This window comes from Branchiostoma lanceolatum, chromosome 10 (genome assembly GCF_035083965.1).
Source record: "Branchiostoma lanceolatum isolate klBraLanc5 chromosome 10, klBraLanc5.hap2, whole genome shotgun sequence".
Taxonomy (NCBI): domain Eukaryota; kingdom Metazoa; phylum Chordata; class Leptocardii; order Amphioxiformes; family Branchiostomatidae; genus Branchiostoma; species Branchiostoma lanceolatum.
In genome coordinates, this window is record NC_089731.1 from 9,897,199 (window position 1) to 9,925,062 (window position 27,864).

A 27,864-nucleotide genomic window follows, 5' to 3' on the forward strand; every position below is an offset into this window, starting at 1 on the left:
AATAGTCATAGTGAAAAAAATGTAGAGGCAAGATGAAATATTATTTTCATTAGATAATTTCATGGTTCTCGGACTAATCATTACAGACTTGTTGAAGCGCATCAGTTTCTAGAATGATGGTTGGATATACTGAAACAAATCGAACCCACGCCGAAACCGGCAGCCCAGGGGTTCAAGCGCCTCCAACTGACCAGTCTAACTGGTCGCGACCTTTTAGCCTAGTGGTTAAGGCGTGCGTGCCTGCGATCTGGGCTGCCGGTTTCGGCGCGGGTTCGAATCTCGGTAGGGATCACTTGTTTCTACTCGCTCCTTTGATTTGTTTCAATACCACAGGAGACAGGACGTCAATGCACAAGCTGCAGACTGTTTTTCAATTTTAATGCATGAATAAAGCCTTAAGCTAACTGAACATCTAGGAATTAGGATAGTAGGAAGACAAGGGCTACATTTTGATAAAGTCAACTATGAGTGGTACTCACGGACTGACGAATCACACAGTCATTGTGCATCTGATCTTTTTCATTGAATGAATAAATGAACTTTATTGCTCAACAATCGTACATGGCACAATGTATGGCATTAAATCAACAATGCTACAAGGTTAATCTATCCTAGAATCCTAGCTACAGTATATTATGAATAACAGTACATGTATATGGATTAAAATATAGTCATATATGGGTACAGTACTTCAGTCTCTCTTCTGGAATAATGTTTAAAGAGATTGACCTGTGTAGGTGAATATAGAAGTTCGACATGATTACAATACATAGAAAATATCGTTCTGTGCAGATAGGGTAAATCTCTTTTTGGAAGTAATAGTCTATAACAGCGCATTTCTATCTTTACTACAAGTTAGACAAGTTATCACAAAACAAAATTCATTTTCAATATTTTCATTACATGTGGGACAAAGTGTCAGAGTGGTAGGTGTGTTGTCGTGTCGACCCTTTTCAATTTCTAGGCACTCTGTGCCGATTTATCGATTAAAAACAGCTGAACTGATCAAACGAAGAAATTAAATTGGAGTGACCTAAATTAATAAATGGGGTTGGAGTTTGTACTTGGCTGTTTAGAAACATCTAAAGAGAAAGGACCGGAACAAAAAAGATAATGGTAGTATACATTTGTAATGTGGTACTACTCACATATATTTGTAATGTGGTGCTACTCACTGCATGCTATTGTGATCACTGTTCAAATCAAAATGTGTGGCCGTGGTCTAGTTGCTCTTCGTTCGTGCTTATGGTAATAGGCCCCTGTCCGTTGGTTTGTTCTGCCGATAACTGGTCTTGTTTGTCCGTTGCCGGCATTGGTCCTTTGATTTCTATGTCTTTGTGGTCGACTGGATCATGCACAGGTCCAGATTTTTCTGGGGAAAAAACATGAGAAATTAAATGGCGTTAGAATCACAACAGCAAAATTGAATACGGTTAGCTAGTAGTCAGTGTTTGAATAATTTTCATACAGTAAACTCCCGTACCCAGTTCAAGAGTTTGCAATTGGTTGTCATGCGCCTCGTTGGCCACGTTGTTTGATGCCTTCGAGCTGTCCCTGCCTCTGCGCTGGGGGAAGATCAGCTTCTCAAGCCCGAAGAACGGGAACTCCACCATGATGGAGGCAACGAAGCCGCACAGGAAGGCCATGAAGGAGTACGCGATGAAGTAGAACCACTGCAGAAGATAAATGGACGATGGAAGTCATTGTAACAATCAAATGCATATGGTAGCCATGTTTGAAAGATTGAACAAATGTTTTGTTTTATTCCCTTGACATATATCTATTTCAAGAGCGCATTGCTGTTTTGATTTATTGCTGTTTTGATTTTTTGATCTTTTAACGAAATGAGTTGCGTTGATAACTCACCCAAGTAGCGGCCGAGTAGAACAGTAGGGGTTTGAGGGACATGGTGTAGACATACATGATGATGGGATGCACGAGGTACGCAGTGTACGTCAGACGACTCAACGGCACCCATCCGCTCCAGGACAGGAACTCCGTGATGATACCTGAAGAAAAATTAGTGGAATGTAAACCTCTTTAAGAACTTATTAGAACAAGATTGGCAACATAAAAAGATGTTGCCATGGCGACGGCGGTCTCTGTTAACGTTTTCGTTTTTAACCGACATGCAAATAAGGACCTCGCATAATTTCATATCAGTCGATCACCTTCTCTACCAAAATAACACAAGTTGTCCAATGTATGAAAATCTTTTTTTCACAAAAAAAGATATCGTACCATTTCCTCATAAATTATGTAAATGAGGCCCTCTATGCAAGATTTGTGTCTAATAGTGGCCACATTTACTTAACTTCCAAATGGTGCAAAAATGATTTTACCACTATGGGTTTATAGTATTTTGTCATTAATTATGCAAATTAAGTATCAATTTGCATAATTGATATCTATCAATATTTATCTCTTTCTCAGTTACATATGTTATGTGTTTGAGAGTCCTATAATAGAATGTAGCTGATTTATTAACTGTCCTCATTAATTATGCAAATCAGATATTGATTTGCATAATTGGCATATGATTATGTAAATCATCACTTAAGCTATCTACACGCCAAAAATTATGATGATCCGTCATCCCCTTCTTGCGTTATTCTCTTTCAAAGTTTGAGTCAAAATCAGCTCCTGTAGTTCCAAAAAAAGCCGCTAGGGGGTCCAAATCTACAGGACATATTTTCCTAACAAAGAGCTATCTACCACTTAAAAATCATGACTATAGCATGTTCAGAAGACGAGATTTGAAAAGTGAAAGTTCCCCTCCAGTACCATAGAAAGTCGCTAGGGGGCCCAAAATCCAATCATGACAAGGTCTTCCACAGACCTACCCACCTACAAAATATTAATACAATACATCCAGGCATTCTTGAGTTATCGTCCCATGGGCTTTCACATTCCTGTACAATTCCTAGAATTCTTGCAATCTGCACACAATATAGTAAAAATTTGGCTCGCCCCTGAGGCGTCGCCAAAAAGATACTAAAGTTCGCTCTTGAGTAGCTAGATAAACTGATCGAATACTAAGTGTTTGAAGGGATATTGCAACCAGAGTAGCATCCGTGGTCAGTGTAGTTCCTACATGCCCGTATTAACGCTAACCATGCAGCAACCATGCAGGTAGGATGTATTGTACTATCCTAAAAAGACTACGGGCACGCTAATGATGAGTAAAGCTGCTTTTGTCTTTCTTTTGCTTTTGCATCGGTTCTATGCTATAACCACAAACCGTATGAGAGAATTTATGTAGTTGAAGCCTATGTTTGTTGTACATGTACATGTACAAATATATGACTTTGGTCTTGGACGTACAGAAAATGTGCAGTCTGTTAACTGTCAACTGCCGCCTGAAAGTATCCATTCTCGTACCTCCATATCCAACACTACAGGCGAACACGACCCAGGCCACAGCACAGGAGAACATGGTCCTGTCAAACGTCACAAAGGCCGGACTACGGTCATAGACAAGACCAAACAGCAAGCCAATGAACGAGGCAAAGATCCAACCCAGCGTCATCAGCACCTGGTAAAAGAAAGTGGGCACATCTATTGACATATCAAACATTCCATAACGATAATGTTATGTTGACGTAAACGTTAATTATTTCCTTTATGTGAACACGTAAGAGTGGGGGATAGGTTGTTAGTGTACGAAGACCACAAATAATCACTTAGAAAGTGACATATGGTAGAATTCATAAGTAGAAAATGTATACAACGTTGCCCACATTTAAAACCTTCCTTCAACATGGTATCTAACAAAGTCATCTCCTTACGTTACTCTTTCCTAAGAGTGCATTAATTGGATTCTTAGGGATGTTCTACTGTGGCTCTTTTGCAAGCATGACTGCACCGAAATACCTTGGTGCGACGGGTGGTCGGCACTTTTCGGCCGGTCTTGAAGAGAATGTAGCCCAGTAGTAGTCCAACCATGTACGGCCCCTGGCGGGTGAAGGTCACTTTGTACACCACAGTAAAGTAATCCTGGCCCCCGACACTGTTACAAATCACCAGTAGATAGAATATATTGTGAGTCGTTCACGAAGGAAAAAGATAGATTTGAACTGAAATCGCCAAACGCTAGTTATTAAACAAAACATGGCGAAATGTTGCAATTTTGTGACTCTTCTCTCGTAATGATGAAAGATAACGAAAACACTAAAAATCAACGTATCTATCTTTAATTATAGCTTCACTAAAATCTTTATTTCAATTTCTTTTACGGTATACCTTTCAGTATAGAATTCCCTATAATAAAGGTAAGACATGGAGTTATCGTCTTAGATCTAAAGAGTGGTGAGTAAATGTGCTTACTTGACTAAGAAGTGGACCATGAGACCGGTCGCAACCATGCTTCCTGTGAGAAGGACGATGATCAAAGCTAGACCCAACTTCGGTTTTCTGAAATTCAGAAAGAAACAGTCTGTAATCAGACGACTGCGAGTCCCATCCAAGACTGTAGAAGGTTGACTAGAATGTTTGGAATGAACTGAATTTTCCAAGGTCGAGGTCAATGCCCTGATGTGGTACTTAGTGACACTACACGTACTTGTACAGCAGAATCAGTAGGCCCGGAGCTACGATGTAGAGCTGCATGTCCACACCAAGGTACCACGCCCAGCCGAAACACTGTGGATTAAACAAAACATGTAACGTTATAATCTTTGGCGGAAAATTCCTCTCTTTCTTGCGGTACAAGCAAACCTCCACGCATGTTTATATTTTATAACGGTCGGTGTGTATTCCTGTGAAATGTGCAAGATTCAATGTTCTATATACACCAAAAAATGATGCTAGGGGGTTATCCATTTCTGAGACATAGTTCCTGATGGTGCTTACTGTGTCCACCATTTCTGATTTGTGGCTCTTTTATTACTATTGGTTTACGATCCGCAATAATGCAAAGCTAGCAATTACAGATTGCCAGAAATCATTCCAAATTTCTAATCAATCAAATGAATACATGGAGTTTTGAATATGTGAAAGATTTTGAAATCATTTGAATCTGCTAAATTGAAACCATGTTCAATGGTTCATCAATATTCCCCTATATATGCTACTTCATAATCTTAATAATTACCACTTGATGAAAGAACCAGTTGTTGATGTATAACAGATTTGTCCAGACATGTGTTTCACACGGCCGGCTGTGACTTTGCCAGGCGGGTCCCGTCCCCATGTAGTTCATCAAGCAAGCAAAGATCATGATGAGGAAGGCGTACACAGGGGTCAACCTGTTAACAAGCACAGTCACAGTATTATTAATCTCTCAACAAATTGCTTGGACGAACTTCGACTGTAAGTCGAATATGTGATCAAAACATCCCTATCTTCTATCAGACATAATCAGAGCTAATGTAATACTGCGAACAAAGCCTAAACTTTACGTTACGTCAACAAACGTTAGATATACATCAATACTAAGTTCAAATAGAATAAAGCTGAAAGGGAACCCTGACCTCCAGTAACGGTGCAAGTAGTGAAGAAGTAAGTCCTTCCCAGTAAACGAGCCGCCATTCTTCTTCAGCTGCTTCAGGAACAGGTAGGACACCAGGAGCGCACTGTGGAATAGCAAGGGTTCTACATCAACATTGCACGACGCGGAATACCCTTTTCCATGCTTCTCTTGCTTGGAGCCTAACCGGTTAACCAGGTACAGGTTATATAAGAAGATTGCAAGCAAAAGAAGGCCTGCAACAGTTACTACTGTCCAACTACTGTCCATACAACCTGCACACCACTTTAGGATAAATCGCGTCGCCAACTTATGTTTGGGGGTCCTGTGAACACCCCCATGTGTATATACGTGTTTAATCGTCTACCTTAGGAGGAGGAATGTGTCCACAGATTTGTCCATGTTCCGGTTTATGAAAGCCCACCACTCCGAGTAGAATTCCCTCCTCTCCCTTTCATTACCTGGGGAAAGATAGAACCAATAGCTTTAGATTCTTCGTCAAATGTTCAGACGCGTTTGAAATGTACCGTTTAAAATTTCTTGGTAAAGTTCGTTTGCAAGCAACTTGTAAGGCCTGATTGATACCATAGTACTTAAGGTCCACTTTGTCAGAGGGAAGTAGAATGCTGATGCAAACATTTCAACATGTGATGTCCATAGGACCAGCTTACTTGTTATTGAGACAGAAGCAAAGGTCTCCGTGTGCCCGTAGATGATCCACAAAGTGCTGATAACCCGGATGCCGTGAAGCGCCGGGATTTGCCCTGGCGGCTGGTATGTGTCGAACACCTTCTTAGTGTTGGAGTACACAGAGAAGGACAACAGGAACCGGCCAGTCTTACCTACAGAAATCGGAAAACATGCCTTGATATTTTCTCAAATGGATGGAACAATTGCCATAATGTATATTTAATATGCATCGGTGCTATGATAGTTGAAGCGGTGAACGATGCGGCACTATTGTACAAAACGATTGAAGCATAAATGAATGGAATGGATTTACACAAGACTGACACAGGAATACTTACTGCTGGTTAGAGATTTCGTTCGTTCCTTTGAAAAGCTGACGTTAATGATGAACTCATACAGGGTAGAGATGACCAAGACAAGCAGTATGACGGCTATGATGGATCTGGAACGATAATTAATGTCAAAACTTATCTTCACTTATGTTGCAAAATACATTTTATGTCCTGTGTCATGCTTACAATTTTGCGTTTTAATGTGACAGATTGTAACACAAAAATACTTGTACTGTCAACATTTCATTGACATCCTGTATGTGGTAGATGAGTGCTGGTGTAATAGCAGTGGTATAATAACATTTTCTCGACAGGAATCTTACATCGCAACGATGGCTTTAGTATCAAAGCTGGCGAAGTCTTCCTCCCGCTGACAGAGCACAGCTCCTGGAGTCCAACTAGGCATTGGCTTTATGCCGAGGAGACCTATGACGGAGCAGAGTGATGATGAACCATTGGTGAAGACAGTACATGTCATAGAACTATGTCCGATGTAACAGGTAGACATCACTTGAAAAAACCAGTAGCTAAGTCAAGAAAAATAGTTTCGTATGTGATAGCTGTATACAAAAATGGAGAAAAACGCTGATCTTATAATAGGATTCCTGCTGAAAATAGCGACTACGTCTAAAACGTAAAAGGTAACTGTTACCTGTGTCTGCGAGGAGCCCAACCTCAGAATCGCCGCATGTGTTCGGTACACAGAGTCCCTGTGTGAAGACTTTAGTTCCAGTAGATTCCATTATCTCCTGAAAACACAACACCGATGCTATCATCAATAGTCAACACCACCAGTCATGTGACAAGAGAACTCCAAGACGAGACCTCGCTTACCTGGTTGAAGAAGTGACATAGAGCTCCCCAAAAGCAGCAAACATTTTGCTGTGTTTAATCCTGAAAAATTTTGTCAAAAGAACATCAATATTGATGTAAATGATAATTCAACAACCACAGAAGATTATATAAACATGCCAATATGGGGCACATTGCTAAACTCATAGCGTACCGGTGGTATCCCTCCCCAGACCACAGCACAGTACATCGGCTTCAAGTCGGCCGGTATGTCTGGAGCGTTTTTGACACGATCCCTGCAGCCTTTGAAGCTACCGATGGCGTCCCACTGTCCTTCAAACAGACCTGTCGGGTTGAACTTGCCGCTGCTGTCCAACACTTAGGGAACAAAGTAGGGTATAGGATATAGGATATTCTTTTATACAAACAGGTAATCTCACCTGCCAACGTTTCGATGTCTATCAGACACCTTCTTCACTCGGAGCTGGTTTGGTGAAGGTGAAGTTGTCTGATAGACATCGAAGCGTTAGCAGGTGAGATTACCTGGTTGTGTAAAAAGAATCTCCTATATCCTATATTCTACCAACCTGATGAAATTATTTTCGAAAGTAGGGTATAGCTGTGGTCAGCGTGATTTTCAGTCAAGAATTTATGGTAATCATCTGCGCTCATTTTGTAGGAGTTAAGGAAGTAAAATGTTGTCCTTGATTAAGATTGGTAGTATTCCAGGGAATATGTAGTCGAGGCCATGGCCAGTTCGATGTGGTATTCCCACGAGAGGCCTATCCATCTTGTGATGTGGTACTCTCTGATGTTGTCGTTTTACGACAATGTTAGCTATAGAAAGTGTAATGTCAAACTCCATGCGTACCAGCAACACGGTTAGCATCCTTTGTTTCATACCATATTTCATCATGTCTGTGTGTATCTATGTGTACATATTTGATAAACATCGATGACCTCGATACCGATGACAGCATGGCGAAACTTTTATAACACAAGTTGGGTTCACCAAAGGGGCACGGAGATTCTGAGCGCTAATACAAATGCCACCTGTGATCATCAAGTGTTAAGCAGTCCGTCCAATGTTGACCCAAACATACGTCATCGTTTAAGGATGTTTGAAGCACAAATAGTTGAGTACATCTCACTTAGCGTGTGCTTTACAAAACTGTCCTTTCCCGACGCAGCCTGTACTTGAGATGATGTGTACAAGCCCAGATGTTGGGCCATTATACAAATATTCATAAACTTAGAGCGGGAATAGGATACAAAAGCCTGCCTATATGGCTGCACTACGGTGTAATAAAATAGAATGGTCTTAAATTGGGATATCGAGTAAAATCCAGACATTAGACTTACTCTGAATCGCGTAAGATTTGCCAGTTTGCATGTCGGTGTGAAGTTGTACACTCTGGTCGTAACAAGGCTGCTGAACCTGACCACTATCCCGGAGATCCATGGTGGTATTCCAGTCGATGGACTTGCTCGAGGCCAGCTGAGTGTAGTATCCTAAAGTCTCGTAGAAGCTCGCAGAGAGGTTCTGTCCAGCTACTGTGGTGGAGCAACATGCTATAGACAGCAGCGCGACAACAAATATTACGTTTCTACCCATCTTGTGAGCACTCTCTGATGTGTGTTGCCAGCTCGCTCCCGGGTGGCAAATCTATTCAGAACAACCCGATGACTCATTCACTTGAGAATGTGAACAATACGTTTACTCGACCTTTGCCTTATGATTGCGTCGTCCGGCTTGGGTGTTGACTAGCCAGTCAGTAACTTAATCGCGCCCCTAGCGGCCTGCCCGACTGACTGGCCCATAGAATGAGAGGGAGGGGCTGATTAGCACCTAGCAGTGAGGTATTAGCCCGGACATCAGCACCCTTATGTTTGCGTCATTACTATGTAGCGACTTTTGGAAGTCCCTGTTCTGTCCAGTTTACCCCTGTTCTGTCCAGGTTACCCCTATTCTGTCCAGGCCAGTTACCCCTGTTCTGTCCAGGTTACCCCTGTTTTGCCCAGGTAACCCCTGTTCTGTCCAGCTTACCCCTGTTCTGTCCAGGTTACCCCTCTTCTGTCCAGCTTACCCCTGTTCTGTCCAGCTTACCCCTGTTCTGTCCAGGTTACCCCTGTTCTGTCCAGGTTACCCCTGTTCTGTCCAGGTTACCCCTGTTCTGTCCCCCTGTTCTGTCCAGGTTACTCCTGTTCTGTCCAGGTTACCCCTGTTCTGTCCAGGTTACACCAGTTCTGTCCAGGTTACCCCTGTCATGTGCATATTACCTCCGTGCGGTCCAGGTTATGTATATGTTTTACCCCTTTGCTATCCAGGTTATTACCCATGTGCTGTCCAGATTACCCCTGCGCTGTCCATGTTATTCCTGTGCTGTGTATAAATCTTACCTTAGTTCATCCCTTCAGTCATTTCGAACAGTATTTTCCCTGAACAGACTACTGAATTCTTCATTCATCCTACGTTGAAAAAAACGACTTTCCTCATGGAAATACATTTTATTTTACATTATCAACAGAAATTCATTGATATCGCTGCAAAGTATAAGTTTAGAACAATAAGATGATTCTAAAAAAAGGTATTATTACCTCAGAATATGATAATTAACAATGCTATATATATACATATTTCCTTTTAGTAAACCAGAAAAACAAGATGTTGAACAATTGCAATCCACAGCACACAGTATTTTATGTACACTCTAATAGGATAGAGTAACAATTTATACTCCAAACGCTTCCAACGCATTTATATATGATACTTTATCAACTAGCCAAAAATGAATACCATACGAAGCAATGAAACTCAAAATAAGTCCTACAGTACAGACACATGTACACTATAAACAAGATAAGGTAATTGATTAATGTCACAAGAACTGTACATGGCGAGTCGACGGTTCCTTGCTTCATTAAGACTATTAGACCACAGAACAACCATTCGTACATTGATTATTGCATTAACCATATTTTACATTCATTCGATTGTAGGATTGCGCAAATTACATGTATAAAACATATCTAACATTTCATTTTTCCTTCAACGCTTCTTTGCTTTTAACAACCATATTGCATGGTGAATAAAAGACCTTTGAGACTAGAGACTAGAAGGTCGAACTTCTTTTGATATATGCAAATAAAGAGTGCACTAATACTGGTGAGAAACACTGATGCGAGACCTATTTGTTCTCACAACTCTACAAGCTGGAGATTCTTATCAGGAAATCAATACGCACCAACCAGCGCATTTCTTAGACATTTGTAAGATAGACATAAGTAGCGCAAGGTCAAGGAGGTCACAACAAACACCACCTTATACCACTAGCTTCATCTTCAAATGTTTCTTGAGTATGTACAGACCATCAGATCATCCATAGGACATTTTCAATGTGTGGCAGTTTGTAGACTAGAACATAATGAGATATACATGCATGGTAGTACATTACATCACCTTGTGAATTGAAATGACTGACAAATTGCGACTCAGGTAAACATGCTTTATGACTTTAAGGACTATATGCATAATATGGGCTAGATGTTGACTTCTTTCTTCTTCCTCAGGTTCCGACAAACCGTCCGGCCTACAGTGACGTCGTGATCGCGTACTTGCTACTTTTCTTGGAAGGGTCTGGAATGTAACCGTCGTTTGCCACCCCCCAGTCATTGCCGGCATCGTCGTCTTGGCCACCAAACATGCGTTGGATCTCTTCGAATGTCTTATGTTTAGTCTCTGGGACCTTGATCCAGACGAACACGCACGTCAGGCCGCACACCACCATGAAGAACAGGAACACGAACGCACCAATCTTGTCCTAAAATAGAAAGACAGAGACAACATGACACACTCATTCGTTAAGTATCCGTGCGCGAGTCAATGCACCGACTGTAGTGAGATTTTACTGGACATCTCAAAAACGAAAAGAATGCATATCATAACATAGAGAACATTGCTACTCAAAATGTCAAATTCTAACAGTCAAAGACATAGCATATGATTTAGATTCAGTTGTCAGTTTGAGTGGACGGTTATACCATCGTTTTCTTGGTATATTATTTACTTGTCTCAATTGCAAGTTTGGTGCTTCTGTCTGTGGCAATTAGAAAGCTTTAAATACTTAGATACTAAATAATAGATAGACCTATGACTATTGAGCTTACCTGAGCTATTGGGAAGAGAAGACCAACTATGAAGTTTGAAATCCAGTTCGTGCTCCCCACAATCATCATGGCAGCTGGTCGCGCCCCCTGCCGGAACATCTCGGTAGTGATGATGAAAGGGATTGGTCCTGTGGGCAGAATTTTTTCACAACAATGTAAGGGACCGTACAGATAGTTCGAAATGATTGTAGACATGCATTAAACCTACTGAGAAGTATCGGGTAATATAGTGGACTAATGATTATATAACCTATAGCTATAGCTAACACTTAACAGAGCATGCTATCTTGATATATCTCTTTGGCATGGATACTATGGACTAAGAGTTACTCACCAAGTCCAACGGCAAACGCAATGATGTACAGAATGACGAAGACGATGCTGAGGTAGGCTATCCAGGCGTATGGATCCGTTGTGTTGAGATTCGCTATTGTTTCTTCGTATGCGCCCGTTTCATTCACGAAGTGGCAGACATCCCCCACTAGCGTGCCGTTAGGAGTAATCCCTTGAGAACAGCCACATACACAGTACAGGTACTGAAATACGGTAGAAAAACAACAAGTCAGTTGAGATACTAAAAAAAACGTTTGATTTCTAAGAAAAACGAGGATGGAACGTTTTATAGTAAAAATGCTGCTGTTGGACGCTATGACAAGGTGCTAGCAAAATAAATGCAATATGTTAATCTCAGCTCCAAGATTTTAAGTTGATATCAAAGGTTCAAGTTGTTACATGCAGACTCCCTGACAAGCTGTATAAAGCCTAGGTTACACATAGCCGAACATGGCCTCCCGACTCTCCCCCGACCATGGTTGGAGTGATTCGGCAGTGATTCGGGAGCTAGCTCGGTTGGCGTTCGGCCGAGTCGGCTGGCGTTCGGCTGAGTCGGCTGGTGTTCGGCTGCGCCAGCCGAATGTTTTGAAAATTTCAAAACATTCGGCTCTGGACGTAGGGTCTGAAATGGGTCGGCTGGTGTTCGGCTGGTGTTCGGCGCGGTCGGCTAGTGCTCGGCTGGTATTCGGGATTGAGTCAGTAGTAAAATTAGAACCTTAACCACGCCAGAAACACTACTGACTTACTCCCAACTAGTTTCCAACCTACCCATAACTCACCCCAAGGCCGTAGACAAATCTCTGCTAACTAATTCTCAACCAAGTGACTACTATCGGAACGTGGGCGAATCACCCCCGACCTTCACACGACCAAAAACAAAGAAGAACACTAAAAGCAGCATTAAAGCTAGCCATGATCCGAATTCGATCTCTCGGTGATGTTAACAACATAACAGAATGGATTATTTTAATTAAAACCGCAAATGACCCCTCTTTTGAAAGTCGCTGAATATGTCCATTTAAATTCGTGAGAGGGTCTGCAATCGGTCGGGGTTTAGTCAGGAGAGATTCGGCAGTCTGCGCCTAGAGGTCGGGATGGTTGGGAGTAAGCTAGAAATCATTCGGGGCCCATTCGGGAGTAATTCGTGTACTGGTTAGGAGATGATCGGCGCATCTTCGGCGCATGTTCGGCGCCAAAGATAGGCGTGGCCCAAAAACTGGTCAGACTGCTCCCGAACTACCGCCGACCCGAGTCGGCTAGCGTTCGGGAGCCATGTTCGGCTATGTGTAACCTAGGCTTTAAAGATGCAGACATACCTCAGACAAGCCTTGGGTAACAGTCAAGATGCCGAAGGCAAATGTCATGAACACGAGCGGCCACGTCAGCAGGACTTTCCTGCCTGTGATGTCAATCACGAGAACCTGGATAACAAAACGTGATATAAACTTCAGGTACAGAACCTCTAGAAAATTACCATAGAGGGTAAGAAAGACTCATCAACTAAGAAATCTTCTGACTCCTTTTTATCCTACCTATGTGGAATTCATGTCACCGCGGTACAACCAGTGGATATATCAACATACTGTAAATGCAAAAATGTTCGCGGTGGTTTCATGTTCGCGGTTTTCGCGGTGAACTCTTCACAGCGAACTTTTTAAGTTTAACTTTAAAAAAAACACCGTGAAAAGCCGTTCAACTGTGTGACATTGCGCTACTATTATTTCAAACGCAAACTCAAAACCACCGCGAACACTCTATTTTCTCTCTACCGTGAAATTGAATTCCCGCGAACATTTCTGCATTTACAGTATACAACATTAAAGGTTCTGGGCTTGGATCAGCCAAACCAGTAAAATTGCTTGTCTTTTCACCGATTGATCCATTTTTGGGATAATCGTCCTTACCGAGACTATGGTCATGAACACATTGATGGCCCCGGTTCCAATAGTCGCGTACGGACTGTACTCTTTGGGCACACCAGCCTTCTCATAGATGGACGTCGAGTAGAAGAAGATCTGTAACAAAATAGACAATCGTGTTTCTGCTTATGCCGTTATGGGGGCTTGTTATAATAAGTTGGTAATGAAGATCATCATCATCTCATCCTTTCGAGCTAGTTTCTTTGACGTGTAAGCCTCTTTCCGCCATCTCTCTTTATGCTCCATATACACTAGGTGAAGACACTTTGTAACAATTAAAACTGTCTCTTACTGAGGCATCTGAGACAGCAATCATTAGCATATATGAAACCTTGTCTGATTAGATTTGCAATTGTTTGCACTTACGGCATTGATGCCAGAAAACTGCTGCCCCGCCATGACGAGCACACAGCAGATGAGCTGTGACCGCAGGGTGCGGGACTTCAGCAGGGCGAAGATGTGCATCGTCGGTTCCTTCTTCTGCTGCTCATGTTCAACTCTCATGTCATCCAACACGGCCTCGACGTTCTCCTCTCCACGAAGTTTCTGCAGAACTGGATAAAAAATGACATCAAAAAAATGTCAATTTCAACAGAAAGGTATCTTTGGACGATATCTTGATTCTCATCATTGAAGCCATCTACTTTCAACTGAAACAGAGGTCGTTCATGTACGTTATAGGAAAACTTGCTCTTCTTACTTATATTTCAACACTTGGACTATTTCTGATTCTCACATTACTATCGATTAATCCTCTTGATATTTTTTTTCTCCTTTTGGCAAATACCTGCTGTTAGTTTCACATCGCAGAAATTTTTAGACACCAAAATACTAAGATACGTCATGTATTCATCTGTCTTCATCTGGATCTGTACATTATGCTGACACGTACCCTCTCTTGCCTTGTCCGGAGAATCCTTGTCGATGAGCAGGTACCGGGGGCTCTCGGGAAGGAACGGCAAGATGAGCAGCTGGATCCCGGATGGAATGACGTAACCAACCAGCAGAAGGTAGTGCCAAACTACTTCGTTGCCTAAAATATATATGACATTTACAAGGACATGTTACAAAGTGACAATAATTGAATTGGCTTGCGTACAAGGGTCTGATCATGAATATGAATGGAATGGAACGGTTGCAGTCAGATGCGCAAAAGTTAGATGTGACAAGGCCGTTTAGTGTAATATAACCAATGGCTGCTACGCGGCGTGCCTGCGAAGCTGGTGTGTTACTCCGAATGGCGGTTATACCGGCTATACAGATACAGATCATTTGATGTCGTGAAATAAGCAACGACGTTTTTAGGTTTTGACAATAAAGTGGTCTGAAAAATTACCGAGTATGAAGTTCAGTCCGAGGATCTGTGCCACCAGGATGCCGACAGTGGTGAGCAGCTGTGACGTCACGCCTATCCCACCCCTCAGATTGGGCGGGGAAATCTCCGACAGGTACATGGGCACTACTCCTATGGACAGTCCTGCAGAACATACAATTTGCCACATATTAAAACAGCACAGGTAAGAAAGCTCATTTAAACAAATCCAAAATTTATAAGAGCCTTGTGTGATATTATCGAACACAACTACCATACTGTACTACGATACTTGCACCAACATGTGTGTGTTTGTATAAACTTGTCTCTGTTGTAACTTGTACTTAGCTCAGTTGGGCAAAAATGTACAATAAAGGTCATCATTCATAATGATAATCAAATGCATTGATGTGAGAATGAACGGTGGCCTTACCATTGTGAATCCCCACAATCGTCCTGCCCAAAATGATCATGTGGTAGGAGTTGGCAAACCTGGCCCCGAACATCAAGGCAGCAGCCGACAGAGAGAAGATGTTGTTGAAAAGAATCGCACCCTTCCTAAGAAAAATAATGGTTCAGAGTGTTAGGTGTCGTGGTTTACATACAGTAGCCTCACTACAAACTGAAAAGAAAAGTTGAAACACTCTTGGATTTCTACCACACAATGAAGTTCAAAAGATGAATGGTCCATGGATGTCATTTCTATTTTAGACTTTTTAAACACCGCTGCCTTCCATTTAGATCTGAACATTCAACAGTTTGCAGGACTATGCATAACATAGCAGGAAACTAAGAACATCACATTTGAACCCACCTCCCTATTTTTGAGGCGAGAGGTCCCACCAGGAGAGACCCTATCAGTCCACCCAGACAGTAGATGGAGACTGTCGTGGACCAGAGCACGGTCAGGCTATCGTCAGCGAGCTCACCGCCGGTAAAGTTGTAGAAGGACTTTTTGTAGAAATCCTGCATGAGCTAAACGAACACAACAAACGACACAGGTGATTTTCTTTGTTATCCGCTTTTCCGTGCCCACACATGCTCGAATTTCAACGGATAGACCTAAGTGTTTTCTTATCTTACATGTAACTATAATAAAAGCAAAACTTCTTGCCAGTAGTGATGGCGTTGTGTTCCTGACTATTTGTCTAACTTGACACCGGTCAACTTTCCTGTGGGTGTCGTGCACTTTATCATGCAGTACAACAATGTCTACAGCACTTTGTCCTCTGAGGACAGGTGACGTTACAATATACAATGTTGATTTCTATATCTAGGCAAGCTTGCGCAAATCAGCCACGAGACTGCTAAGCAGCCCGTGACTTCCGATGTACATATAGTCATCACATGAAACGTGCGAACAAACGATGTTTGTACATGTGGTTCCTGTACTAGTTGGAGAGGTACACGCAATGTACTAGTACCAAGGACAGTCACAACCACGCACCGGTAAATCAGTAACTTTAATGGCATTAAAGAGGCCGTTTTGTTATCAAACAATGGCGCTTTACAGCTGATATCGATTTTTATTGATCTAATCTTTTTAAGATCTAAGTGCCGATTACATGTGAGGAGAATGGCATTTCAGTGTGGTATTCGAAACAATCTTCTTCAGAGTGTGATTTACTACATTGTTTGTGGCTTATCCTTCGTAAGACTGTGTCTCCATTGTCAGTGATTGTGTCAGAATAAGTGTTTTTATACCAACCGTCAAACTGGAAGTTGTCAAATTGTAATAATCAAGAAAATGTTAATGCGTAAAAGAGACCATGATATCAAATGTGGATGAAATGTAAATTGAAAAGCAGCCACAACTAGTGAGCCACACACGCAGAAAAGAAGGTCACAGAAGTTCAACAAACATGGTCTTTGGTCTCTCTTTATCAAACATGCAACTTTAAATAAAACAACATAATCAAATATGGTGAAATCATGCGATGTTGCCAGGCAACACTCGTAGTTTATCAGTTACAAGACAGCCGAAAGTTTCACGGCATCTCGACAACTGTTCCACAAATGCCCTCAATTCGCTGTTGTAAACCTTGTTGTACGACAGATGTGTTACACGTCAGCAGTAATTGCTTGTTTGTTTGTCGGAGACGCCTTTAGCTACTTGTCCACACTTCTACGTTTCAACAACGACAGACAACAACAACAGCATCTGACCCCTTCGTGGTAGCATTACTTACGAAAAATAACGACCACGATTAAGTGTCAGGTGAATGCTTTTTTGTACCACTTATCTTCTGTATCATCCATTGTCTCCAACGTAACAAAATGTGTCCCTAAAACTAGTTGAAACCCCTTGAAAACATCATTATAGGATGTAAAACGTCATCTATAATCCAGATAACGAAGTAGGGTAGACAGGTGTACTGCAGACAAACATAAAGTTTGCGCTGTTAAATTTGATAAGGGTGCGGCATGGGTGTGTGATTCATCCATAAAACATCACAAATACATCTTAGAGTTACACAAAACTCTGTCATCGCGACAGGATACTTTTATCTTATTGCAAATCTATGGAAAAAGTTCCAATTGCCTGTTTCTGTTAAAGCAAGATGCCATAGTTACCAGGATGCAAGAACTGTGCACACAACATGCCTTTAGCACAGATCAATATCCTTATCTGCTGCCAGCGAATGAGACTACGTGCTGCACTACACACCCCTTCCCCACCTCCCGGGTCACCTAGGGGTGAGTCAACAGCTCAGCGGAATGAGTCACAAGACCCGCGGGTCATTGTTTAAGTTCAATTGACAGTTGAGAGGAGTGTACGCATGTAGATAAAGTTGAAAGAACTGTAGTGATGTTCTGATCATCCGGAGCTTGAAAATTCTGAAATGTTTTTTTAATCCTTTCAAACCACTTGAATATACTTAGTTATCATCTGTTTCCAATATAGCAGACCTACAGCATCTCAATGACAGTACATTATGCTACGAGGGTCCATGTCACTTTCACATTTACAAAACTGTAACATTTTCGATATAGTCTACACTTTCATTCACTGTACAGGTAGATTCTCGTAACTGATAGATCGCCAACTTGTCTTGTTTACATTTACTTTTCTTTTCTCCATGTATTCAGGTATGTATGTATGTTTACATTGTGCTTTTACTCTTCTTTAATATTTGTATTTTTAGTAGAAGGCTTTTTATAAGCAATGTTTCTTCTTGTCTGATACTCACAAAATACATATGAATAGGATTTATAAAGAGTACTCAGTCGGTCATCATCTTTATGTGGTTGAAACCTTCAACAACAAAAAAACAACCATGAATCTCCAGTCAGCCTAGTGTTTAACACAATTGGACTGGTGCAGTCCATTATGAAGACAAATTAGCCTTGGCAGGAAACTCTTCAGCCTTACAGTCGACCTCACCGCCATAATTGTTCACCTGACAGACCTTTCTTTCTCAAAACACAAAGCTTGTCCCTACCGCCATTGAGGGAAAGGCAAACATCCTTGTCAGGACTTATTAGAGCGCTAATGAGTTAAATGGGAAACGGGTGTATGGTGGGCGTATTGTGGGTGTGTGCACTCTAAACGCTTCCCGAGTAAAAAAAACCTCGGTGTGTCGAAAAAGGTTTTCGTATTAAACCAAGACGGCTTTAGCTGAAAGTAGATATTCATCAGATCGCGTTTTTGAAATATTTCTTTGGATCATCAACTATTTCCACACACACACACACACACACACACACACACACACACACACACACACACACACACACACACACACACATCATCTCGTATTGCGTCCTTCAGTGCATATTCCTCCAAATCATACATATATCATGTATACATAACGTATCATGGGCCGGATGGTCACGTGTGGCGTATCATTTTGGTTTGTCGCAGCGGGAAGTCTCGTGTGTGTCCGATGACGTCAAAACGTCATGATAATATTAGCCTTCCTAAGGTTGCTATCAGTAATATTACGTGCTTTTCCGCTGGATGTTTAAACAGTTCGATATAACTTGTAAAGTCATCCTTGGCAGATCGGACAGGACAGAGAATTTAGAATTCAGAAATGTTTATTCTTTATCTGACAAATGCGTCGCAAAGACTGATTACTTCAAAACCAAGAGTCCTACAATTGTATACGTATTTTACTCCTTGTAAATCTACGTTTTTCCCGCGTGGAGTCAGATGTATCATTGTGATCAAGATCCTTTTGATAGCTGTCATATATTATAATCATCATCATCATTATCATTATCATGTCGCTATTGCAGTACTAGACCGGAGCAATGGGCTAGTGAGTTTTCGCCTTGCAAACGATAGGTCGGAGTTCGATCCCCGGCCGAGTCATACCAAAGACTTTAAAAATGGTACATACTGCTTTTTCTGCTTAGCACTCAGCATTTGGGAAATATTTTTTTAGAAAGGCTTTATGGCAGTTATACACACACTAGCCCCCTGCTGTAGTGATTGCACAAAGGTTGTGTGGCCCAATGGCTACTGAAGCGGAGATGGGCACCATCTGTTGCGGCAAGGTACTTTAACTTTAAACTTTAATTACAGTACTGAAGGTAACATGTCAGGCATCTCAGAGACCGTTATAAAGCGTATCTGTTAAACGAGACTTCTCCTTACCTCTGCAGGTGCGTTGACCACGCTGGTGCTGTAGCCATACTGGAACGGAGACCCGAACACAGAGATGAACACAGACATGAACAACAGGAACGTCATGCGCTGGAAATAGAACAAAACCGTCACAAAGTCATTAGATGGAACAATTGTGTAGCAAATCATGTTCTTTCAAACTTAGAATACGAGGACAAGTATATGTTTTGTAATGTGACCTGAGGTCTCCTAAATAGTGGATGAAGATTAGTTTAATGTGCAAGGTACCGGGACAGCCTGAATCATTGTACCCGCCTTCAGACCTTACAACTACTGTGAAAATGTACACGAATGTCGCCTTCTCGCGTTCATTATTCAATAATTATGAAAAACAAACACTACAGCTATATCACTAATCCTTTGTAGTAAACTGCAAATAGTGACAACATAAATCTGAATTATACTATTGAAGTGATGCAAAGTCATAACGCTGATAGATTCAAGCGGAAGATATGATTAGAAGCCATGGGTGCGACTAAGGCGTTTCCTGCCAACCATAGAGCTCTGTTTGTGTAATGTCATAGCAGATTGGTCGTGGCAACTCCGGCGGCTCCAGAACAACTCTTTTAAGCAACGCATCGTCTCTACAAAACAATGAGCGCCACTTGATTATTCTATAAAAACGTAGAAATATTTGTGCCAATATGATAATAAGACCCTGGGCGGGCCCACAGTTGTCACCCCAAGTGTTCTGCACCATCACTAAGAATGTTGCGACATGCAAGTCTTCTAGAGGTCTCACATGAACATGAAACTAGTGGACCACCAAGTTTTGTTTTTACATACACATTTTTTTACGGTAGAGGAACAGCATCTTACACGGAGGCCATAGTTGACCACTACTTCTGTTTGATGTCAATGTACACTGGTGGGTGTGTCTTCTAATATAATTTCTTTGGTAAATTCATCAATCAGCCATCTGCACCAGCGACCAACAGAAAACTCACAAACTGTGTCCAAACTTGAGTCGTGTTGAAAATAGATCTCAAACACGTTCATTGAACACATGACACAGCTTCCTTCTTCGTCTTTTCTGAAATCGAATCAGGTGGCAAAAAAGTGTCGACCCGCCAAATGGACGGTATGTCTGACAGCGCACCAGGTAAACAAATATTGGGTCCCGTGATATCAACACAGGACCTCTATCCGGGTGTGGCCTTTAAGAAAACTGCATTCTTTGATTACCATAGCATCTACCTTCGTGGTGGGAAAATAACGACATAAACTTTAGTCTGTCCGAGCAGTGGACCTTAAAATGAATATTGGCCTCTTTAAAGTGTTTGGTAGATATTGGAAGTAGGTAGCAGTAGCTTTGCTTATCAGGGTGCTAATGTTGAAGCAAGGCAAACCGCACACTGGTTCGTTTGTTCATAGTTGATAAGTAACATTTGTCCCCGACGCTACTGCCACGACCTTTCAGCAGCGGCCCAAGGGTCAGAGCTTGTGATTTTAGCTGAGCCTGAGTATTAAACACGAGGTGTGGGCAACTATCTACGTAATTCGTGCATCACGCGACTTTATATCTTATGTAAAAACGAATTGGATAATAGGATTAACATGTGCATATCAACTTAGTTGTCCGGAGGGAAAGAAAGACAGTTAGTGCCAGCGTCACATTTCCAAACCAGGGCTCGGCCGGGCTATTTGCAGGAATGAAAAAGTGTATATTAAGAAATATATACAAATTATGCTCATGACTATTTCTTTTTTCGCTTTGTGTGTACTGTTGTCTTTTATATCATACTTTTCGTTCCCGCAAACTGCCCGGCCGGACGCCGGTTTGGAAATGTGGCACTGGACTAAGTCGGAATAGGTCGTCAGTGAGGAGGATCTAGGAAAAACATAAGGGATGTTTTCGAAACATGTCCAGGTACTTTGCTGCAGTTAACTTGAAATGATAGGGAGACCATGATTGAAACGTGCCTAGACTATTGTTGGTGGCTTGATTGTTGTTGAACAGATGGGCTGACTTGTCCATGGATACACTTGATCGCCTTAAGATCGAAATGTGACGATCTACAGTCAAGGGGGCATGTACGTAGTTCTAGACATGTCATGTGTTAACATGTTCTTTTCTCTCACTGAAACGTAGTCAATAACTTCTCGTATGTAGCTGACAGAAATCTCAGACGGGAAATTATGATTATCGAGAACTGTACAAGTCCAGCGCAACAATTTCGGCCTGATAGTTTAGGTGCGTGCTTTCGCTTGGTTGTTAAGTCCTGTCGGTAACAATAGTACAATTCACCAGATATGGGTAAATAGGAGAAAACGTCTTAACTGTCATGATGAGGTGCAAATCACATACGGAAGGAATCATATAAGACGGCGTCAAGGTTAAGATTGGCTCCAGTGGCGCGACAATTTGGGTGAAATTCACCACGGCACTATTTTTTGTGGCTCTGCAGAGTAGCTACTTAGTTCAGATCCGTAGTTATGTAGAGTCTGTTGTACTTACCCCATCGGTACTTTGTACTTCTTCTTTAGGGCCGCCATTCTGCATCTTGCCATTCGCAGTTTTCGACATCTTGGTAGAAAAAAGACCCACGCGCCGTAGGTCGAAGGCAGTCAGAAGTAAAAATGGGCAGGTCGCGCCAAGCACACACGTACAGTTTGCACTGAGGGGCGTTGTTACTTGTCAACCAATGGCAGTAAGGGTCACGAATCACGTGATATGGTACATGTGAAAGGTGTGTACTGATTAACCTTAAGAAAGGTCACTAACCCTTAGAATTCAAAACTTTAACTTAACATGAAATAGTACGGACAACAGAACATGAATACTCCTTTAAATGCTTGAGAAAATGTAGGGGCGAAAGAGCTACAAATGTTTACCGTTGTCAAAATGTTATGCTGTCCCAAATATCATGTCACGAAGTATAATATGAACAAAAATATTTACATTTTGCCTTGTCCAAAACGGAACAATATACAAAATCCGCAGAGACTCATTTCAGTAATTCTAAAATCTGTGGACAGGTAATAGGAATCCTATGATAGTTGAAATTTAACATTATCAACAACTTTATAGTTAAAAGTTTTAAGTGTTGAAAACTGCAGATTCAGGTTCCAAAGTCCAACTTCCTCGCACAAGGGCAGACATAAATTATGGCGTTGCTACGAGACTTCGGCATGGTATCGACAATGGGACCAGTATACTATGGGCGTGCATGTGCAAACACGCTCAGATGTGGCAAAACGTTTACAAACATGTTTAGATTATTAGCATACAGCTTATCAACATTTGTGACGGTGAGTTTAAGGAACAATTGGAGACTTCATGAGGATTTTAAGGACAGAATGAAGGTAGAATCAGTTGGTATGAAGGGCAACGTCATGCCTTAAGTAACAGGTTACAAAGTTCAAACCTAAGTTAACGTGAGGGGGCAAGGTGTGATGTGTTGTCACGTGCAGCTTTGATAGGCGTGACCGGTCAAGTTCCGAATGTTAAGCTGATGAAACACACTACCATACAAATGATTCATAAATGAATTCTAAAATACATTAAAGAAAATAATGTTCTGAAGCTCTTCTTAACCCTTTTTTCTTTTTTACTTATCATATTACTCAATAACTGGACAATGACTAGACTAGAGAATTATTGTTCCTGAGCATGTTAACACGTTCAAGCAACCTTGGTTCAAGGTGTTGACTACACTGTAGTTCCAGGCACACTTGATAAGAACAAGGAGGTCAAATATAGATCTATATTTAACCTCCTTGATAAGAAATAGCTTCCTCGTTAACAAACAAATAATCCTTCTAGTCACCATTTTTAACAGGAGAAGAGAACATTACAGGCCACTTAAACTTCACTGTATGAACAAATATCTGATGCACTATGTATCATCAGTGATGTCTTCATATTCAAAATTAAGGCATTTGTTGGGAAGATGGGGCCTTATGTATATTTGGTCATGGATATGAATAATACATACTGTAACACTACCAATACTTTCCTAAATGGAGACATGAAACATAAAACAGAAATGAAACCATAACTTGTCATGCATCCTTATAGATCACAATCAGATAACTCCTGATTGACGAACAAAAATGTATCAAACTCCTGAGAAGTAGTACTTACTTTAGTAAATGTAGCTTGAAACATGTTTTGGTAACCAGGCTGTTCATGTACAAACACATAAGTTCTATTCATACATCTATGTTGTACTGTTGATATATAAAATGACTAAGTCTTCTGCTGTCCTCTGTCTTGTACTTTCCCCTGCTGTCTGTCTCCCCCTCTCCCCTGCCCCCTCCCCCCCTGTTTCTTGCTACTCGGAGTTCCATCTGGTTTGGGAGATTTGGACTTCTGTCCCCCTCCTCTAGCATTACTGGGTGGTCCCCTCTTCTTGGCAGGTTTGGACCGGTTCTGTTGAGATTCTGCGTTCCACAGTGAGTCGTAGGTTCCTGGAGCCTGGTAACTGGAGAAACAAGAGTCGTAATTTAAAGACAGAATATTCACTCATTTCTCTGTAAAGTTTATTGCAGGTCCTAGGAAAACAATTGTATTTTCTGTTACCTTACTGACCCTAGCGGAAACCAGGCGACCCAAGTCTTGTTTGGGGGTGAACCGCTGGCTAGGGGCATTACATTTTCTGACATCTGAGTGATGAAAATATTGTAGAATCGTAGGTTTTCCTCATTTCTGTTAAAATAGAAAGTGATATAAGCGGACCACCTAGGTTCCCTTTATGCTGATACCCTTTACATTGATGGTTGACAACCCTAATTTTTCTAAGACCATAATCAGAAACACATTTTTTCAAGACCATAATCAGAAATGCAACATTAATTTCCCTGGCCAAGGTCAAGAATTAAATCAAGTTTAAGCCCTTAAATCTATTCATTGACAGACATAATAACTCAGAAATGTGTAGCTTTTAACTTCTAACCCCATGCAGACAACAGACCTGACCTACCCTTGTTCATCTTTGTCCAAGGCATCTTTTGACAGAATAATGGAAATGGCAGGGATTTGTCTCTTCACCTTCAACCTAAAAGAAACATGGCAGCAAAATAATCAATTCTGTTAAAAGAAATACATAAGGAATATTCATATCTAGACTTTTTCTAGATGGCTCATGTCATAAAACAATGTAATCTTATCATATAAGAATGCTGTCAGAAAGCAGTTTCTATCTAAAGATTCTGAAAACTATGATAATGTTAATACTCCTACCTGTCCAGACCTTCCATCTTAGGTTCCCAGATTTCTTCAACTCTGGAGTTTTAAGAAGAAACATTTACATCAAACATGTTGGAAGGGTGGAAACACGTTGGACATTGATTGCTGTCAGATATGTTACGGTCACAATTCGAAAAGGGGGCCCTGCCAGGTGGTTTACGGGCTGTTTTTATTCACTTTTGGCCGTTACCCCTACGTGGCCCCGTGGGACATCTCAGGGCTACTGGGCTATTTTGGGGCATGGCTGAGAGTTTTAAAAATCAACCCAGGACCCGGCCGGTAACAAATAGATGCCGTAAGATAATCTTAAGAACATTGGAGAGGACAAATTTGGGGCTTCAGGGCCCGGCCGGTGCTACATCCGGGCCGGGCACAGGGGCAAATGTGACGGTAGCACAGCAGACAAACTAACTATCGAAACAGAAAAAAAATGAAATAAAGTAAAATCAGATAATTCCAACTGCAATGCAGTACTCACATTTTGTATTTAATCTTGGTTATTTGATGGATATTCTGAAACAACAAAAAATGTTGATGTTGATACACATAGAAAACAATCATATTCATACATTATCCTTGGACTTGATAACTATCATAAAGTGTATCTCTACTAGTAACTTAATGTTAGATGTTAGATATCTTGAGAATGTGATCATGGTACTCTGCTAAGCTATTACACCCAGTTTGTCTATCCGCCCATGCATGGCAGCTTACGTATATATATATATATATATATATATATATATATACCTTCAGAGTCTGAAGTAACTGAAGTTTTCGATATGGAGACACAGTTAAGGTACTAAAGAAAGGATAGAGAGAGTTGTCTGTGCTGACCTTGAACTTCCTCTTGAGTATCTCCGCACATGTGACAGTCTTGGAGATGGCCTTGTCTGAACCTGACCACACGATTTGTCTCACTGTCTCATCCTGGAGTAAAAAATACAGAAATACTTTGTTGCGAACTCCTCACAGACACAAATGCAATACTAGCTGCAGGACTTGATTGGTCTGTAAAAGAATCCCAATTAACAGCCTTGAATACAGAATAGATTGGTTGTTTGATCTGAGTTTATAGTAAAGGGAATAGTTTCTGAAGTAGCATTGGCTTATATTAAGACTGGCTTATATTAAGACTGCAGAAGCCATTAGACACCAGAAGTGGACTACATGCACATGCCATATATTTGGTATTATTAGGTGTGACAACATGTTTGTTCCAATGGTCAGGCAGGCAACAATTATCTTTTTGCAAAGCCAATATATCTATCTTCCAAGAAGGTTATGTTTTAGTGAGCGTGTGTCTGTGTGCGAACATGATAACTCAAGAATGCCTGGGTGAATTATCTTGATATTTGGTAAGAATGGTGGGTTCTTGGACATTACGTGAATGATCCATGAGAAACTTTTATGATACGTCACTCGAAAAGCATTCTTAGGCAAAGGTATGAGGTGGTGTATGAACTCTAGTCTGTAATTGTACCATACTCTCCAGGACAAGGCAATTTCACAAGGGAAAATTGTAGCTACAGTTTCTCAGGGTCAGTCTCTCACCTTAAACTTCCTGACAGCAAACCCCATGAGGTTCCGTACTTTGCTGCCATGCTGGACCTTCATCTCCAGGACGTCGTCCCCCCAGGGTGTGGGGGTGTCATCTGGGACAGCCACCACCTCCCCCTTCTCATAATTCTCCACTGCAAACAGTCATGGAAATCAACACTTGTTACTTATTCTCAGGATGAGAGACCCTGTTCTTGTTTTACTAGAATGCTTAGGTCCCAATTGCACCGTGCCTGCAGGGGGTGTAAGTCCTGGCCGGGCCCCGAAGCCACCAATTTGTCCCAATGGACTGCCAAGTACCTCCCCGTGTTCTCACGATTGTTACCGAGTCCTGCATTGATATTAAGTCCGGGTTAAAATGATTCAGGGTCCTAGCCAGCCCCAAAATAGCCTGTCAGCCACAGGGTGTCCCATGGGGCCACAAAGGGATCACACCCAAAAGTGAAAAAAAAGGTCAAATATCCGAAGGGCCTCTTTCCAACTGGGACCTAAACAAAACGTTTTTTTTGGACTGGGGTTCTATCTTACATTTCTCATTGCACGTTCTGTGTAACGTTACGTGTGAAGGATGGGTAATAATGTTACTGTCCAGGGATCTCCCTAAAGAATGGTACAGTGGCGCTCCTCCATCCTGTTCTAATCCCAGCTCCATCCTGTTGATTTTCAAAGTTAGTGTATTTTTTCCAATTTTTACCCAGCAAAGCTTGTAATTTTGCTCAAAACTAGAAATTTCAGGTGTAAAGCTGAAGTTGCAGAAAATAACTTCCATTATGTCTGAAAAAGGCAAAAGGCAACATCCGCTCTCCTTTTGAGAGTTGTGCGCCCCCTCCAGACCTCCCCCCCTTGCGACACATGCCTGGCACCCTCCCCCCATCCTGCTATATATTTCTGGGGAGATCCCTGCTGTCTCGTGCATATGTTGCTCTACATCTTCATCTTGAAATAATAAACAACCACATTTGCTTATAGCTGCGCTAATGAACCAACAGGAGGAAAGAAGCTCCCTACAAGTAGTGAAATAGACTTGACAAAATATTCCACATACTACAAGCCTTTGGGTTGTCCACACAAGCCTGGAATAACATTTCAGTACTAGTAATTGGATGAGCAGCCTCAACTGGAAAAGATCTTTCTACCTTGCTGAAAGGATCTACTCTTAGTCTACTGTACTCTACTGTACTCTACTCTCTACTCTACTCCACAAATAACTTTGTGGCAAACATTATTTTCTCTCTACCGCCCACCCTTCTGAGACATCTTAGCTCATATGAGTTTAAAACGTATCCTGAAGAAGTAGGTTTGTTACATACTTGTCGATGTCTTACTCTTGATCCTCTCCTGATCTTACGACTTGGATGAAACACGTTATGTGTCAAATAAAGACAAATGTATGTGACACTGTCCGATCGATGGCTCGCACCGCCATGTTGCTGGGTCGAAGGTCAAGTAGCCAGTTGAACAATAAAGG

The 27,864-nt window shown here is 41.5% G+C and overlaps 3 protein-coding genes across 3 annotated transcripts; all 3 read right to left on the reverse strand.

Annotated features, from left to right (window-relative positions):
- Positions 1-364: 364 nt before the first annotated feature.
- On the reverse strand, positions 365-6,914 carry LOC136443723 (nose resistant to fluoxetine protein 6-like). The gene is made up of 13 exons (XM_066441072.1): positions 6,813-6,914; positions 6,496-6,599; positions 6,139-6,309; positions 5,835-5,928; positions 5,472-5,573; positions 5,093-5,246; positions 4,562-4,641; positions 4,327-4,413; positions 3,874-4,009; positions 3,382-3,535; positions 1,867-2,009; positions 1,484-1,673; positions 365-1,372 (listed from the first exon to the last, which is right to left on the reverse strand). Exons 1-13 carry the CDS (start codon positions 6,893-6,895, stop codon positions 1,203-1,205), a joined length of 1,668 nt encoding a protein of 555 aa, XP_066297169.1. The 5' UTR covers positions 6,896-6,914; the 3' UTR covers positions 365-1,202.
- A 2,855-nt stretch (positions 6,915-9,769) lies between these two features.
- LOC136443402 (solute carrier family 2, facilitated glucose transporter member 5-like) lies at positions 9,770-22,249 on the reverse strand. Its single transcript, XM_066440626.1, has 12 exons — positions 22,104-22,249; positions 19,616-19,714; positions 15,827-15,987; positions 15,446-15,570; positions 15,037-15,177; positions 14,593-14,733; positions 14,067-14,254; positions 13,686-13,796; positions 13,098-13,202; positions 11,783-11,984; positions 11,449-11,576; positions 9,770-11,102 (listed from the first exon to the last, which is right to left on the reverse strand). The coding sequence occupies exons 1-12, from the start codon at positions 22,170-22,172 to the stop codon at positions 10,872-10,874; spliced, it is 1,701 nt and encodes a 566-aa protein (XP_066296723.1). The 5' UTR covers positions 22,173-22,249; the 3' UTR covers positions 9,770-10,871.
- Positions 22,250-23,183: 934 nt separating this feature from the next.
- Positions 23,184-27,859, reverse strand: LOC136443553 (ribonuclease P protein subunit p25-like protein). Its single transcript, XM_066440831.1, has 7 exons — positions 27,707-27,859; positions 26,391-26,530; positions 25,674-25,766; positions 25,315-25,349; positions 24,831-24,872; positions 24,571-24,645; positions 23,184-24,072 (listed from the first exon to the last, which is right to left on the reverse strand). Coding segments are annotated over exons 1-7 (621 nt in total). The 5' UTR covers positions 27,708-27,859; the 3' UTR covers positions 23,184-23,837.
- Between the last annotated feature and the right edge of the window lie 5 nt (positions 27,860-27,864).